The 15,756-nt window shown below is 36.2% G+C and overlaps 2 protein-coding genes across 5 annotated transcripts; one reads left to right on the top strand and one right to left on the bottom strand.

The window, feature by feature from the left end:
• Nucleotides 1-700: 700 nt before the first annotated feature.
• Nucleotides 701-3,711, bottom strand: LOC147295406 (Endosomal targeting BRO1-like domain-containing protein). 2 transcript variants are annotated; one of them, XM_086233728.1, is made up of 7 exons: nucleotides 3,655-3,711; nucleotides 3,315-3,470; nucleotides 2,700-2,867; nucleotides 2,016-2,277; nucleotides 1,751-1,917; nucleotides 1,414-1,563; nucleotides 701-1,211 (listed from the first exon to the last, which is right to left on the bottom strand). In XM_086233728.1, exons 2-7 carry the CDS (start codon nucleotides 3,357-3,359, stop codon nucleotides 864-866), a joined length of 1,140 nt encoding a protein of 379 aa, XP_086089854.1. In that variant the 5' UTR covers nucleotides 3,360-3,470; nucleotides 3,655-3,711; the 3' UTR covers nucleotides 701-863. The 2 variants fall into 2 exon arrangements, with proteins under 2 accessions (XP_086089854.1, XP_086089855.1); XM_086233729.1 differs by lacking the exon at nucleotides 3,655-3,711 and having other exon boundaries at nucleotides 3,315-3,643.
• A 1,097-nt stretch (nucleotides 3,712-4,808) lies between these two features.
• On the top strand, nucleotides 4,809-14,865 carry PFT1 (phytochrome and flowering time regulatory protein (PFT1)). Of its 3 annotated transcripts, none has more exons than XM_086233043.1 (15): nucleotides 4,809-5,385; nucleotides 7,637-7,667; nucleotides 7,764-7,827; nucleotides 8,431-8,561; nucleotides 8,989-9,198; nucleotides 9,293-9,358; nucleotides 9,722-9,932; nucleotides 10,374-10,441; nucleotides 10,567-11,337; nucleotides 11,801-11,854; nucleotides 12,636-12,664; nucleotides 13,167-13,235; nucleotides 13,353-13,437; nucleotides 13,767-13,853; nucleotides 14,193-14,865. In XM_086233043.1, the coding sequence occupies exons 1-15, from the start codon at nucleotides 5,288-5,290 to the stop codon at nucleotides 14,742-14,744; spliced, it is 2,526 nt and encodes an 841-aa protein (XP_086089169.1). In that variant the 5' UTR covers nucleotides 4,809-5,287; the 3' UTR covers nucleotides 14,745-14,865. The 3 variants fall into 3 exon arrangements, with proteins under 3 accessions (XP_086089169.1, XP_086089170.1, XP_086089171.1); XM_086233044.1 differs by having other exon boundaries at nucleotides 4,820-5,385; nucleotides 14,214-14,865; XM_086233045.1 differs by lacking the exons at nucleotides 4,809-5,385; nucleotides 7,637-7,667 and adding an exon at nucleotides 6,524-6,768 and having other exon boundaries at nucleotides 14,214-14,865.
• Nucleotides 14,866-15,756: the final 891 nt, after the last annotated feature.

The following is a 15,756-nucleotide window of genomic DNA, read 5'->3' on the forward strand; positions in this document are numbered from 1 at the left end:
TTTGGTGTTTGATAAAAAAATTTGAAACTATTTTTTCTTATAATTCTCAACTCTTTATAACAAAACCAAAATTGAAAATTGCAGCGAATTATAATAATAATTTTTAGTAATTATACACAGCGACAATATTTTTACATTAATATTTATCAAATGTTTTGATATTATTTTTTGCACTCACAGCACTTTTGAACATATAATTTACTAAACACTCAACACTATTTTACTTTACAGCTGACTTTACTTATCAATTATTTTACTTCACAACTGTTTTTCTTCACATCAATACCAAATTAACCCTTATTATAATAACTAAAATGCACAATAAACCTCTGCCCAAATAAGTACTCGTGTTTACGAGAGTTTGTAGTTTTATTGGTTATTCATCTCCAACAATTAATTTCGAATTTGCGTCTTCCTCTCTCAAGATTAAAAAGTACATAAATAAATACTTGTTAGCTAATTCACTCCTGTGTAGGTGCTGATGTAAAACACCAGAAGAGTGATACATAAAGAACAAAACTGATTAAAAAATGGAGTTTTCTGTCTAAAAAAATGCGTCCATTTTGTATAATGATTTCATTTTTGGTCTTTCTAAATTCTAATTAATGAGAAGTGCTCTGGCGAAGTATATAACTATATATGAGTTGGATATACGGTCAGTAGAGATTTTGTGGGAGATTAGTACTACAAGTTGCAACGCTACACAAAAATTTTAGTACATACAACTCAACAAACCAGCAAAATCTTTAGGTATCCACCATTTGCACAATGAATGACGAAGCCACTAATCGTAACTTGTTTTACTTCCCCTGAAGGCCTATACGAAGACAGAAATACTTTACAATAGGTAGTTCTCTGCACATTTAAATCTTGAAGGCAAGTTCTCTTTCCCATCTTTTGGGATGGTAAGGTATAATACTCACAATTTTGTTACCTTCGGGGGTTGGCAACTCATCCCCTGAGGGAACTTTCTCTTGCCAGACAAAGTTATTTTCATGTTCACGCCTCCTGAGTAATTCAGAAAGATTATCAATTTCCTCTTTGAAAACCGATCTCCAAGATTCTTTGCCTGGCATCTTGCTTTTCACATCAACCAGTGCAAGTCGAAGAACTCCAACAGCAACCCCGAATTGGCTGGCAATCTTCAGGCTTTCGGCAAAGTATTTCCGACTTTTTAACTCATGTAGCACTTTTCCAGACGATATGAATTCCTGCATGATCCAGAAAGAGTATCCAAAATGGAAAAAAAATAATTTTTGATCAGTTCAATACAGTTTGCTCAAGGTGAGGGAAACACATTCAACCTTTCTAGTTGTTAAAAAATAAAGCAATAAAAGCGAAACCTTATTGATCTTTCACCCAAAAATGAAACGAATATATCCTAGAAGAGAACTGTGCAAAATGTATGCATACCACGAAGAGTGAAGAAATATCTTTACATTCCCCAGTTGCTGTATATAAAACACCTGCTGCTTCAGCAAGCAACTCTACAACACCATGATGCAACTTTGCCAAAAGACCCACAGTAGTACCCTTCTCTTCAGCCCTTGTTATTGTCACTGCCTATTACATTTTCATAACAACATCAATTATCACAAAGAACAAGCTTGCCCAAAACTTTTATTACATAGAAACTAAGCCAGGTAAAGGAAACCCTATAAACTTACTCATAGATCAGAAATGGAGCAAACGTCCGTAATTCTATAATGAAAACTCAACAAGGCAAACAAGCGATGACCGAAAGACTGACCTGGGCCTCGGCCAAACAAATGAGGCTCATGACAGTGGACACAGAAGAGACAACTTCTGGTGGCCTTTCCTCAGTGAGTGAAGGTTGTAGAAGAGGAAGAACCTCATGAGCAAGATGATGAAAAACACCAGCAGCTTCTCTGAAAAGGGTGGCAGATTGCACTAGGTCTATGACAAGGAAAATGATCAAGTAAAATTACACATGGTCATAAAAAATAAAAAAAAATCTCTAAAGTGCAATATGAAGGCAACAAAGCATCCCCTACCTGCTGGAAGAACTTCCAATGCCCTCTCCCGAAGGATTGCACCATAAAGGAAAAGGATCATAACAATCTCAAACCGCAAGTTATTGATTTGAAAAAATTTAGGACCCGTAAAGTTAAAGAAAGAAGATGAACTAAGAGCACTTGTCCATTGAATCTTAAGTTCTGAAGTCCATCGAACTATCTGGTTGTTGCTGCTGACCAAATCAACATGGAAAATCAAATTTTCCAACAATGGAAGATACAGTTCTAGATTGTGAAGAACCTGAGACATTCAAAATAAATACTAGAATAAGCAGGCTACCAGAGACTGGATAACATAATCCTAGGTGCAAATAAAAAAATGAATCTGTGCCGAAGTGTGCAAGTTCTTCATGAAACATTATCTCACAACCTAAATCACATGAAGATTGAAGGACGGCACTAAACTAATATTAGATTAAAAAAGAAGAAATGAGTTCAAGAAAATTTTTATCCACAGAAATCAAAATACCTATAAACAACAGAAATACACCTATTAAAATGAAGCTTGTGCCAGCATCACTAGACAATACGAGCTTTTTATATATTCAAAGAAAGACATTAACATGCATGAAAATGAAAGAAATAAAATAAATTTCAATCTCATATGCCCTGCAAGAAAATAAGGGAGTAGTCCAAATACCAAGTGCCATGTTAACAAATTACCTGTTGAGAACGAGAAGTTAGTCCTCCAGACATTTCTCTTGCAATGGCACCAGTAATGGAGCTGCTCTCGTCCATGGACTCCTCAAGCATTCTACGCTTAGAGCTTAATTCTTTCAGTTGCTCAAGTGTCGCGGAATCACGAGCAGCATACACCTCTTCAAACACAATCTGTTTTCATTGACAACACATCACTTGGGAAATCATTAACTACGAAAAGAACAAGTAATAATGCTGAAAAATTAAATAGACATATATGCACTTCTGTGTATTCAGCCCCAAAACGTTCAAAAATTACTTCCTCCAAAAACAGTAGATTCTTTCAAAACAAAATCGTATAATTTCATTCAAGGATGTTCACAATGTCACATTTAGTGTAGCACTGAACAAAATTCATGAAAACCCAACTGGGTCCGTGCACATTCACCATTATTACAATCCCAATGCTGGTAAAAAAGACAGAGAGATTTGATCAACTACACAATAAGCTCAGTAATACCAATCCATGCAATCAAAACCCAAGAAGACCATAGAAGCTTAGCAGCACCATAGACTCCAAAACAATTGAAACCCAATTATGATAAAAGCCCAGAAAAAGGAGAGACACTCGGAAGCTACCTTCTTAGTCTTTAAGTTTGCCGGGTCTCGAAAATGCAGCATCATCGTTGCCAATCAAGCAAAGCCCGGACAATATCTGGGTTTTACGAGAGGTCCCCAAAACGTTATAGCGCTCTTCAAAAATCAGATAAGAAGCATTCTCATCTTCATCTCCACCTGTGAATTCCCAGTTTAGTTTAATTTAGTGAAGTGGAATTCAATTCCAACCCTATGGAACTGAGAATTCCTCAGAAAACACTTGATATAGATCAGCGTTTGGTCAAAAACTAAACAAAATAAACGAAGCTTCTGAACGATTTAGAGAGTATGGATCATCATCCATTGCTTATCGAGAGCGTACCATGTTCTACTGCTTTCGTTTCCTTCTCGGCCAAGATTACAATTTTTTTTTTTTTTTGTCAATAAGATTCCAATTGTTAATAGACTTCTATTTGAACCAATGATCTTCTCAGAGCACTCACACAATAAATTATTAAATTCCCAAAATCCCAACTTTGCCCCTAAGCGCCAAGAGGGAAACTCGAATGGGCCCGTGGGCGTGGCTCCACACTCCTCGTGAAGTTGTGGGCTTAACCGGGTCCGCCCTCACATTCTCGAAAAATGTCAACGCCAATTTCTTTTACTTTTTGTTAGGAAAGAAAATGTAAATTTTAGATAAAATAAGCTTGTATTATCATACTAACGAACAGCTTTTTAATTTATTGAGTTGGTTGATAGAGGAACAACTATGTTTACCAGATATTGTATTTGACTATACCAACTGTGTTGTACAACTCAAACAACTTCTTCTTTTATCGTATTTATGAACTTTTTTTATGAAACGAAAATATAGAACAATTTGTTATAAAATCTCATTGTAACTATTTTTTAATTTTAAAATCCATCAACTAAAAACATTTGACAACCGGTAGAAATAATAAGTTTTTATAAAGAAAAAATTCATATCCCTTACATAGCATAAAATGTAGTGTCGCTCTAACAAAAAATTATATTTAGGACTTAACTTACAAATTTGTATATTAAATTATTATTCATTAGCTTAGTGGCCAAAAAAAAAGGAATTATTATTCATTAGCTCATATATGGATGATATATATAATCTAACGGCCGATGTGCACTTCATTTGAGTTTTGATATAAAATGTAGTATTTTGCGTGATAAAATCATAAAACTAACAAAAATACAATAAAATTTAACAAAGATACATCATTTGAGCTTTGCTGCTTGTGATTGGGTGTTAATTGCTTTTGGTTTGTTTTGCTTTTTCTTTCTCTTGTCGTTTGATTTTCCTTGTACTTGGACTTTCTCTTAAATGAATTGTTGTTGTTTGCTGGCCAAAAAAAAAAAAATTGCATAGCAAAAATGGTTTTAGTTGACAACTATGGCATGGCAATAGTGCAATACCATATATTATGAATTTCTTCTCTTATTTTAGAAAAATAATTCAGTAGGTTCGATGCAAATCACTGTAAATTGCACGAGATTACACAATTGTGGGCTCAATTTTATTTTATTTTTTCTAGTAATTGCACCCAAGACTGAATCTTTATTTTATGGAATTGAATTCAAGCCATGAATTTTATTAGCATAAAAGTATAAAACCAATAAAGCGAAATGAAAACACACCGTGGTCTTAACTCTGAGCTTACCGTTTATGCAGAGGTCTCCACCTTCAATCCAAAAATACCGATGCGTCCATGCTCTAATTTTGCGCCAATAGAAGAATTCCCCAACCAGTAGTCCCAGTAGCGGGGCTGTTCTCGTTTAAATACCGGTCCCTGGTGGGAAAGGCAAACGAAGCACCTCTCTCTCTCTCTCTCTCTCACCTTTTCCCTTCATCACCAGACGCTGCGTTTTAGGTACTCATCTCAGTTTCAAGCTCGGAGCTTTCTCGCATTGCCAAACAACAACCTGTTGTTACAAAGGCAGTTCAAATTTTTTGGTGTTAGTTGACGGTCTTTGCGAGCCACACGATGGCCGAGAAGCAGCTCATCGTGGCCGTTGAAGGCACCGCGGCCATGGGGCCCTACTGGCAAACCGTTCTCTCCGATTACCTCGACAAGATCATCAGGTCGTAATTTCTGCTTATTGTTTTGTTGCTTCTTCGTTTTTTTTGAATGATGTTAGGGTTTTGGTTTTTTCATTCATTTGTTTTTGGTTTGTTTGGTTGCTGAGAAGGTGTGGCAGGGAGGGAAGAAAATTTTGAATCTTGTTATTGAATGAGAAATGTTTGTGCCTTGCTTATGCGATTTATTAGTTTGTTTTTGGCTGCTTCTGGTGGCTTGAAATTGAACTTGATTTGGAATTTCGCTTTTGGACTTGAAGATGTTGCTTTTCACTTTAAAATTGTTTCTGTGGAGTTGGAAACTTGGAATCATAGAGATTCAGTTGAATTTTGAATAGGGTAGCATATAGAGGAACCTGATAAAATAGTTTAGTGAGCTGTGGAATGTCAAATTTCTAAACCCTTATTATTCCATGCAACCATATGTAGCCTTGCTATATTTATACAATGTAAGGAGTTTGATTTCATACAACTAGTGATGGAAGCTGGATTTTATATGCTTTCTATATCATTAATCACGGAATCATGGATGTGGTGCAATTAATAAAGTTGTCCAATTTGTATCCTAAATTTGCTTCTAAGTTACAGGTTTTCACAAGCTTGCTGACATTTTATGGGAATTGGAACCCTAATTCTGAAATCAATTTAATACATTATAATTAATTACTTCTCCTAATTTGAGTTAGAAGCTGAAAGTGGTGATGAGCTCTGTGATGTTGAGTTGTTGCTTGTTGGCATGTGATGGAAATTAAGTCCTATAATGCATTAAATTGAGCTAGTGCATTCTTTATGTATTTATAAAACTTTCTGCTTTAGGAATCACATACCTATAGGCTATAGCATTGGCTTTAAAGCTCTCATATTTAGAATTTAGGTTTGACATTGAAAATTTAGTTATCTTACTTTTTACTATTGATTCATTGCTGAAATTAATAATATCACGTTTGAGCAACTGAATTAACCCAAAGAAAGTTTGAGCTAGTGCGTTACCTTGGATTCCTTCCGTAGTCAAATAAAGGAGAGATAATAAGTCCTCAGACATCTTGAAGCGGGTTATCATGCTTCAGTTACCATATGTAAAGTGGAATTTTACACCTTTTTATGTGGTCAATGGTGGACAGTAGTTTTTTCTTTTATATGGAACAGAAAGTTAGAATTCCCACAGACGTGTCAATAACTAGAGAAGAAAATACATACGTGCTTGTCAACCAGACTACTCGATATCCCCGAGGTTTCCAAAGGGACCTTAAAAAGAGTATCTCCAATTCTATCACATCACAAATCGTCATGGCTGAGAAACAACTGATAATTGCTGTTGAGGGGACTGCAGCCATGGGTCCTTTCTGGAAACTCATTGTTAGAGATTATTTAGAGAAGATTGTGAGGTCTGTTATTTTAGTTTTAAATAATTTTTCTATTCTGCTTCCTTTGTGTTGTGGCATAGCCTTCTTCATAAAATTCTTCTGTTGTCTGCCCCCTTTCCCAACCCCCACACGGGAGATCATTTTTAAAGACTACTGCGAAAAGAGAAGTATTTGGAAGATCTCCTTTTTACATGATTATACAATAGTGAATGGTTAAGTATTTGAAAAAATTCTTTTGATGTCCGTTTTTCCTAATTAAGAGATCATGTTTCTTTCGTATTTATTTTTGTGATTTATTGTTCCCTTGCGAGTATTCGAAGGATGCAGATAGTAGTAGGCTTGAGTAAGTAAGTGGTCTGATAAGATTAGGATTATTGCATTACAACCTAATAAAGTTGGAAAGCCCTTGGAAGATCTCTGTTTCTTTTGGTTATACAACCGCACTAGCTTGATATATTTAACAGAAATAAATCTGTTAAATATGACAAGGCAGTGCTACTTTAGTTGTAGATTTCTTTCATTTTATTTTGAAGTTATGTCTATATCTATATATTTATAATGTATAGTTCCCACTTATAATGCATTTCTTGGTACATAGAAGATCTATATACCCATGCTTAAGAAATTTAAGGTGGTGTTTGTTTTGGGGGAATGGGAGCTTGGAAATGGCTATGAGAAGTGGCCAGCTATAACAGCTTCAATAATGGTGCACATAGGAAGATTAACAATGCTGATTAATTCTCTCCTCCTATATATAGAACCATTTATGAATATGCTTATATAAATATGCCATTGCTTTTTTCTCTTTCTTCTGTTGGATCATTAACTTGGATGACATTATATGCATTACCATATGGTCCATATGCCAGTTCTGATATATGTTTTTCATACAGGTGTTTCTGTGGAAACGAGTTGAGTGGGCAGGTATGCACTTTTTTGCCATGAATGTTTGAGAATCTCCATTATGCCATTGAAAAATCTCTCTCCTGAATTACGTATTATTTGGCATTTGAAATACAGAAGCCCTTGACTTCTGGTGTTGAGCTTTCCCTGGTCACATTTAATACTCATGGATCTTATTGTGGTATGTAGTTTTCATTCTTCTCATTCGTTGTTATCCAATCTTGAGGAATTAAGATGCTGGCTAGCTGTTCTCCTTCCTTCTACTAACATGATTTAAATAGCTGAAAAAATGTCAAATAATTCTCTTGTAAAGTTAATCTGGAAATTTTTGTTCAAGGTTTGGGAATTATTGTTTAGTGACCTTCACATACTTTATGGAATCATTCCTTTGTAGTAGTGGATTCATAGTGACTTTCAGTTAAAGTCTAAAATTAGTCAACTTTATACAAATCTAGTTGCTCCTTGTACATAATACTGCCTTGAAGTGTCAATTTGTTTCAATTCAGTGCCCTGTCTATTTTTGTGAACTTTATGTTGAAACACATGAGCTACATGAATTTTATTTTATTTAAAAAAAAAAAAAAACAGTTTCCAGTTTCCCTTAGTAGGAAAACTTATAGCTAGAAAATGGAAAATTTTCTAGCAATAACTACAACTTATGTAAGAATATTATGTCTTGGATGTTATGAAGCTTGCACTGCACCTAGATAATAATTATGTAGGACTTTTTATTGTTAGTGGCATTAGCTCAGTATCTTTTTATAACTGTACATCCTTTATGCAGGTTGCCTAGTACGACGGAGTGGCTGGACAAGAGATGTAGATATTTTCTTACAATGGCTTTCTGCTATACCCTTTTCTGGAGGTGGTTTTTGTGATGCTGCAATTGCAGAAGGGCTTTCTGAAGCTCTGATGGTATGCTGTATTAGTCCCTCCAAGTAATTTTGTTTAGCCATACATATAATTGTTTTTTTTATATAAAAAAATTGAGTAAAATGCATTTTACAATGGCTTCCATAGTTCCATCTATACTACATACATATACACATGCGCGCGCGCACGCATAGAGAGTTTTTAAGTGTTCTAGGGAAGGGAATGAAAGCAGCCTTACTGCTAAAGATTAGTACTTGACTACAAAGAGCCTACAATTTAGTTTATGCAAAGATTAGGGGAAATGAGTTAGATTTAACTTATAAGTAGTAACTTACAGCTGCTGTAGTCTATTGCCGTTTTTTCACAAATTTGAAGTTAAACCATTGTTACCTTTGTTGCTCGTTATTTACTGCATTTCTCATAGTCACATTTTTAAGGTTAAGATTTACTATATTTCTGACGAATTCAGATGTTCCCTACCGTTCAAAATGGAAGCCAAAATCAACAAAATGTGGATTTTCAGAAACATTGCATTCTTGTTGCTGCTAGTAACCCTTACCCCTTGCCTACACCAGTCTATCGACCACAATTGCAAAATTTGGAGCAGAGTGAAAATATTGACGCACAAACAGAAAACCGTCTATATGATGCTGAGGCTGTTGCTAAATCATTTGCACAGGTAGTTTTTTGCTTATTCCTAGTTTAATGGTGCTTGTTCTTTTCTCATGAGGGTTGAACATCATCAGTAATGGGCCCCTAATTTTTCCATCCAGTGCTCTGTTTCGTTGTCAGTCATTTGTCCAAAGCAGCTTCCTAAACTCAGAGCAATTTACAATGCGGTATGATGATGGTTCAACTCAATTTCTTATTTTTGTCCTGTTTGTTGAGCTTTTGAATGTTGTATATCTTGCTAAATCAGCATCTTAATGGACCTTTCTTTATTTTCCTTGGTGCTCTATTGAGCTTTACATCTTCATGTTGCTGGACTCTAAAATCAACTGCTTAGACTATTATGAACAAATATATAGCTTTCTTTGGTATTCGTATACATGGAATCGCTGTCCAATTATATTATTTAACCTGCAAAGAATTTGATGATCTAAAAGGGAGGTGAGACAATTATTGCCAGACTGAATCTCTTATTACCTATGATTTAAGATCACTAGAAGCTGGTAAAGATACTGACCACTTTTCCAATGCAGGGAAAGCGCAACCCCCGGGCAGCAGATCCACCAATTGATAATGTAAAAAACCCCCACTTTCTTGTTCTAATCTCAGAGAATTTTATGGAGGCCCGTGCTACTTTAAGTCGTCCTGGAATTACAAGTTTGCCTTCAAATCAAAGTCCTGTAAAAATGGACATCGCTCCTGTTGCTTCAGTTACAGGGCCGCCTCCAACTTCTATGCCATCAGGTTGTTTATGCAGTCAATATGCCTGTCCTTTTTTTGTTTTTTAAAATTTTTTAGATACCAAATATCTTGTCCTTTTTGTAGTGCAAAATATTTGGTTCCATTTTCCTTCTTTTTTTTTTTTTGGTTTGATGAAAGCACATGATGATTTGATTTCAATTATCTATTTCATTTTTTCTTGTTTTTTATTTTTTAATTGAAAATTATCAATGCTTCAATACCATTAAGTTATTTGGTTCAATTACATTTGAACACCTCATAAATGAACATAGTAAGTGGAAATGTATTACAAATTATAGGATAAAAGGCTCTGTCTTCGTTTGAATTGATTGATTAAGTTCGTTATGGCTAGGCTGTTTGTAATTGTTCATGGTTAGTTCTTGCTTATCCTGCTTGATTGAAGACTTACACTTGATTTTTTTGCTTCCTCTTTCAAATTCTTAGTGAATGGATCTGTCATGAATCGGCAACCAATTTCTGTTGCACATGTGCCTCCTGCTACTGTAAAAGTTGTAAGATTCATTATGCTTCCATTTGATTTTTATGCTTTGTTCAAAGGAAGGGGAGGTTCCTTTTGTTCTGTTATGCTGATTTAACTTACGCAAGTAGTCATAGACTTATGATATATTTTGTTTAGGAACCAAGTACTATAAGTTCCATGGTAGCTGGACCTGCTTTTGCACACATTCCATCTGTTCGTCCTACTTCCCAAGGAGTCCCAAACTTGCAGACTACTTCACCATCTTCTGCTTCTCAAGAGATGGTCACAAATAATGAGAATGTGCCAGATTTGAAACCTATTGTGAGTGGTGTGACACATCCCTTACGTCCTGTGGGTAGCATCCTCAACAATATCTCTCAAGCACGAGTGATGAACTCTGCAGCCTTAACTGGAGGAACTTCTATTGGACTCCAGACTATGGGTCAAAATCCTATGGCCATGCACGTATCAAACATGATATCGAGTGGAATGGCATCTTCAGTGGCTGCTGCTCAAAATGCATTTTCATCTTCAGGGTCTAGCACTCTTACACAGGTTGCACAAAACTCAGGTCTTGGTTCATTCACTTCAGGGTCTGGAAATTCTAACATTGGGATGTCACAACCAATGAGTAACCTCCAAGGTGGTGTTAGTATGGGTCAATCTGTACCTGGCATGAGCCAAGGAAATCTCTCAGTGGTTCAAAGTGGAATTGGCATGAATCCAAACATGATGAGTGGCCTTGGTTCATCAGGTAACTCTTCTGGAACTGGTACAATGATTCCTACACCAGGAATGCCTCAACAGGTGCAATCTGGGATACAGTCACTTGGTGCAAACAATAGTTCAGCATCTAATGTGCCCTTGTCACAACAGACATCAAGTGCTCTGCAATCTGCACAATCCAAATATGTTAAAGTCTGGGAGGTAAATCTTAGTTTACATTTCTGGAAAACAATAGGAATCAGCTTTGCAAACTGCTGGTGGCAATTTTTTACAATTTTACCATTTTACCATCATGTTCTTAGTACATACTGAATGGGTGGTTTTGCATCTGCATTCCTCTTTCAATCCTGCATTGACTTTAGTTCATTATAACCCTTGAGAGTGTCTTTGTATGAGAGCAGTGTACTTCATAACATTTGTCTGTGGTTTGTCAGTATCTGGTTCTACCATCTGCTAAACTTAATTTCTCTCCGTGAGATTGGCAACCCTAACTCTGTATGTATTTATATTTGTTAGAAAAATTGAGATTCTTCAGGGGGCCCTTAATTCGTTGTCTTCTCTTGAATTAAAGACCAGAGTTTGCATAGTTAAAGATGAGTTTCAATTTCGGGTTGGCTGCCATTTACTAAGATCACTTATACTTGAATAATCAAAACATGTGCAGGGAAATTTATCTGGGCAAAGACAAGGGCAACCTGTGTTTATCACTAGATTGGAAGTATGTTTTCAGATGCCTCATGCATTTCCCTTTTCACAGGGACATTTGCATTTTAACTTTTATACTAGCTTTTTTCCTCTCTAATTAAGTTTGCTCTGTTGTAGGATGTTCTTATACTATTTTGTGCTTTTACTTTTTTAAGCAAATTACAGATACAACCCTTGTGGCCAGATATTTTGTGCTTATGGTTTATTTTGTTACACATACACCTGTGGTTTCTTTCATTACACAAAATCATAATTTGTGACACAAAAACATGTGTGTAGCACATGATGATTTTGAGGATAATTTCATGAAAAATGTGTTGTGAAAGACCATATGACCATCCGCTTCTTCATCCATCAACTTCACTCAAAACTCCACCGCCAAACTATCATAATAGAGATGCCCAAGGATTTTTGTGTTGAATTTGGATTTCTATGAAAAAAAATTCTAATGTTCTCTTGTGATTGGGCTTCAGGTTGATATGAATTACAGAAGTATTATGCATTTGGTTTGAATTATGGATAGTTTTGTTACAGAGAGAGGGAGAGAGGACAAAAATTTCAGAGAAAACTGAAAAAGGACAAATATTTATTCTAAATGTGCTCGTAATGACCTATTAAATAGACATCATAGTAAACCAGAAGGGTGTAAGTGTCATGAAATAAACCACGGACATGAACCGTGTTTTAGGGCCTAACCACAGGGGGTGTTTTTGTAATTTGCCCATTTATCTTTACAATATTACCAATTGCTCCATTACTATTAAATTCTCAAAGGCTTTCTATCTCTTTGTCAGGGTTACAGGAGTGCTTCAGCTTCTGAGACGTAAGTCCGGGGAGTATTGTATTTTCTGTGCCAAATGATATGTAAATGGAATATAATCGATGGTTTGAAGTTGCTATCTTTAACCTTAATTTCTATTTAGGAAGAAAGGTCACTGTCGCTAGTAGTATTCTAGTAGCTGAATAATTTCTTTTAAAATTAAAAAGTTAGTGAACTGTGTTTATATTCAATTTCTTGTGCCTTACTAGACAAAAATAGATGATTGGATGATGAGTGTGTTTCCTCAAGTTACCTTCATTCTTAGAATCCTGATAATGGCATGGTCATACGGTGTAAGAATGTTGGCTTGAGGTTGAATGTCTTTTGTTTGGTTGCTAAACTTTTGGTCAGAACTCTTTAATTGGGCTGGGCTTAATTAGTCAGCACTTCACTGAACAATAAAACCTTAGTGTTATAATTAATAAATTATGGTAAATTGTAATTTCATAGGCACATTTACGCATCTTACCTATATTTATTGATGTGTGTTTTGTGCATTCCCCAGGCTTGCAGCAAACTGGCCACCGACAATGCAGATAGTCAGACTTATATCTCAGGACCACATGAATAACAAGTAGTTTCCGTTTATTGAAAATTTCCATTTTGTCTTTTGCATATCTCTCTGTTTAAATATTGGCCTGGAGTTGTTATAACCTGAGTTTTATTGATTTCATCATATATATAATTTCAGGCAATATGTTGGAAGGGCAGACTTTCTAGTTTTTCGGGCGATGAATCAGCATGGGTTTCTTGGGCAGTTGCAAGAGAAGAAGCTTGTAAGTTGTCTATACCTTCATTATATCTGTAAAAACGTGTTCAGAGTCTCAGATTCTCTGTGGCATTTTTCAGAAATTGACATGTTAAATTATTTTTCAAACTCATTAAGCTCCAAATGCGGTATTGACTATTCCCTTTGAGTTATTTATGCATTTTGGATGGTTAATCCTCAGCTTGAACTCTGAAGTGGGGTTTAAAATTCTGGATTCTGGTATCAGTCGTATGAGGCTTCAGTGTGCTGAGTTTTTCTATTGAAATGTAAATATGAAACTGAGGGCCATTCTTTCTGAAGGGATTTTTCTCAAAGCTGATTTCCCACTTTTTTCAGTGTGCTGTCATTCAATTACCGTCTCAGACACTACTGCTCTCTGTTTCTGACAAAGCTTGCCGCTTGATTGGAATGCTTTTTCCTGGGGTGAGAGTGTTGTGTACTTAGGCCATTCTTATTACTATTATGATTCCTTATTATGATTGTTTTCAAAATAAAGTGTTGACGGCCACCAACACTGAGCTCGTAGATCCACAACATATATGTGAGGTACCTTTAATATCAAAAGCAACCTGCAAAATGACAAGTGATCTTGTATTGTGTTTTGTAGGATCGGTTAATTTGCTTTTGATTTTGAAGGTTCCCTGCATATTATGCTACTTTTGTTTTTATTTTTTAATTTTTGAAATGGAGGCCTGTGGGATACTCCAAAATGAGGTTGTGGCTCGGCATTGTAACTTTCTCATAACCTGGTTTCTTTTAAAGCTAAGTCTACCGTCGGTTCAGGATATGGTTGTGTTTAAGCCACAAGTACCGGGTCAGCAACAACAAATGCAACAGCAACAACAAATGCAACAGCAGCTACAACCGCAGCAGCCGCAGCTACAACAGCAGCAGCATCCACAGCTACAACAGCAGCAACATCCGCAATTACAACCACAGCAACATCCGCAATTACAACAGCAGCAGCATCCGCAGTTACAACAGCAGCAGCATCCTCAGCTACAACAGCAGCAGCATCCTCATCCACAGCTGCAACAACAGCAACAGCTTCCCCAGCTGCAACAACAGCAGCAGCAGCTTCCACAACTGCAACAACAGCAGCAGATTCCACAACTGCAACAGCTACAATCACAACAACAGCAGCTTCCCCAACTGCAGCAACTGCAGCAACAACAGCAACAACACCAACAACAACAGTTGGTGGGGACAGGAATGGGTCAAGCTTATGTTCAAGGCCGGTCGCAATTAGTTTCACAGGGACAAGTTCCATCTCAAGGGCCAAACATGCCTGGAGGAGGTGGCTTTATGAGTTGATAAGAATTTTGACTCATTAGAATAGTCAGACTGGCATATGAAGAACTTTATTATCAGCCACGTAGAACCTCTAATGTGAGAGACTTATCTTTTTTAATGAGAATTATATCTTTATAGACAATTTAGCATATGCTCATTACTAAAACCCTGGTCCTCGGTCAGTGCACTGTGGGGCAGTATGTTTTTAATAGGCCAAAGCTTTGGGGTTCAATACTTCCTTAGTTCCTTTTACACTCACTCGCACCCACATACCGATGCACATACAAGGAACTTTAAACTAATAGGACAAAAAAGAATGGGAGAATTAAAGGCTAAATAGTCTCTTTGAGGCGAATAGGGTGAAACTCGAAGAAGCAGCCATTTCATTTTTAAATCATATTCTATTTTTGTGTGTCTTTGTGAAGGTAAAACCTAGTTTCCTGGGATATTTGTAAAACCCGGTCCAAACTTGGTTCAACCCGAATGAAACCTAGTTGCATTTCTAATATCATAATCATCATGATTATCATTGTCTGCGATATATATATATGACGTTAATTGAACGTAAGATATACAAAATCTGATACTTAACCTTTAATTTTGTGGTAAGCAGTGCCTAGCAGTCACCTTTGGGCGCCCAAAGTCACTGGGGACACTTAAAAAGGAGAAAGAATAAGACACCACTAACAAAGCATGACCAGCATCCTTCAACTTTAATCATTATCCCTGAATACAAAGCCAAGGTTAAAAGTGTACTGATTGATTTTAGGATGGATCCATCATCCATTGAACCACCAACAAAAATTTTAATCATTGGTTCAAAACTTAGAATAGAAATAAATTATTGCATACAGGGCTTTCTATAAAGAAAATTGACAGTGGAGCTTCATGATGCTTTGCCCAAATGGGGTCCTCAAATTCCTTTAGTCTGGGACAGTAAGTGGGTGGAGCATATCACAATCCTTGCTTCAGTAACCAATTCAGTAGTGGGTTTAGGTGAACATCTTTTTTTTTTCCCAAATACACAAGGGTT

The sequence above is a fragment of the Dryas octopetala genome, chromosome 2, assembly GCF_963921425.1.
Source record: "Dryas octopetala chromosome 2, drDryOcto1.1, whole genome shotgun sequence".
NCBI lineage: Eukaryota > Viridiplantae > Streptophyta > Magnoliopsida > Rosales > Rosaceae > Dryas > Dryas octopetala.

Excerpts from the sequence above, each read along its gene's own strand:
- LOC147295406 (XM_086233728.1), bottom strand. The coding sequence starts at position 3,359 with ATGATGCTGCATTTTCGAGACCCGGCAAACTTAAAGACTAAGAAG. Across the intron at positions 2,278-2,699 it reads TAACTTCTCGTTCTCAACAG|GTTCTTCACAATCTAGAACT; the intron begins GTAATTTGTTAA and ends TGAATGTCTCAG. Across the intron at positions 1,918-2,015 it reads ATTGGAAGTTCTTCCAGCAG|ACCTAGTGCAATCTGCCACC; the intron begins GTAGGGGATGCT and ends TCCTTGTCATAG.
- PFT1 (XM_086233043.1), top strand. The coding sequence starts at position 5,288 with ATGGCCGAGAAGCAGCTCATCGTGGCCGTTGAAGGCACCGCGGCCATG. Across the intron at positions 11,855-12,635 it reads TGTTTATCACTAGATTGGAA|GGTTACAGGAGTGCTTCAGC; the intron begins GTATGTTTTCAG and ends TCTCTTTGTCAG. Across the intron at positions 13,236-13,352 it reads CAGGACCACATGAATAACAA|GCAATATGTTGGAAGGGCAG; the intron begins GTAGTTTCCGTT and ends ATATAATTTCAG.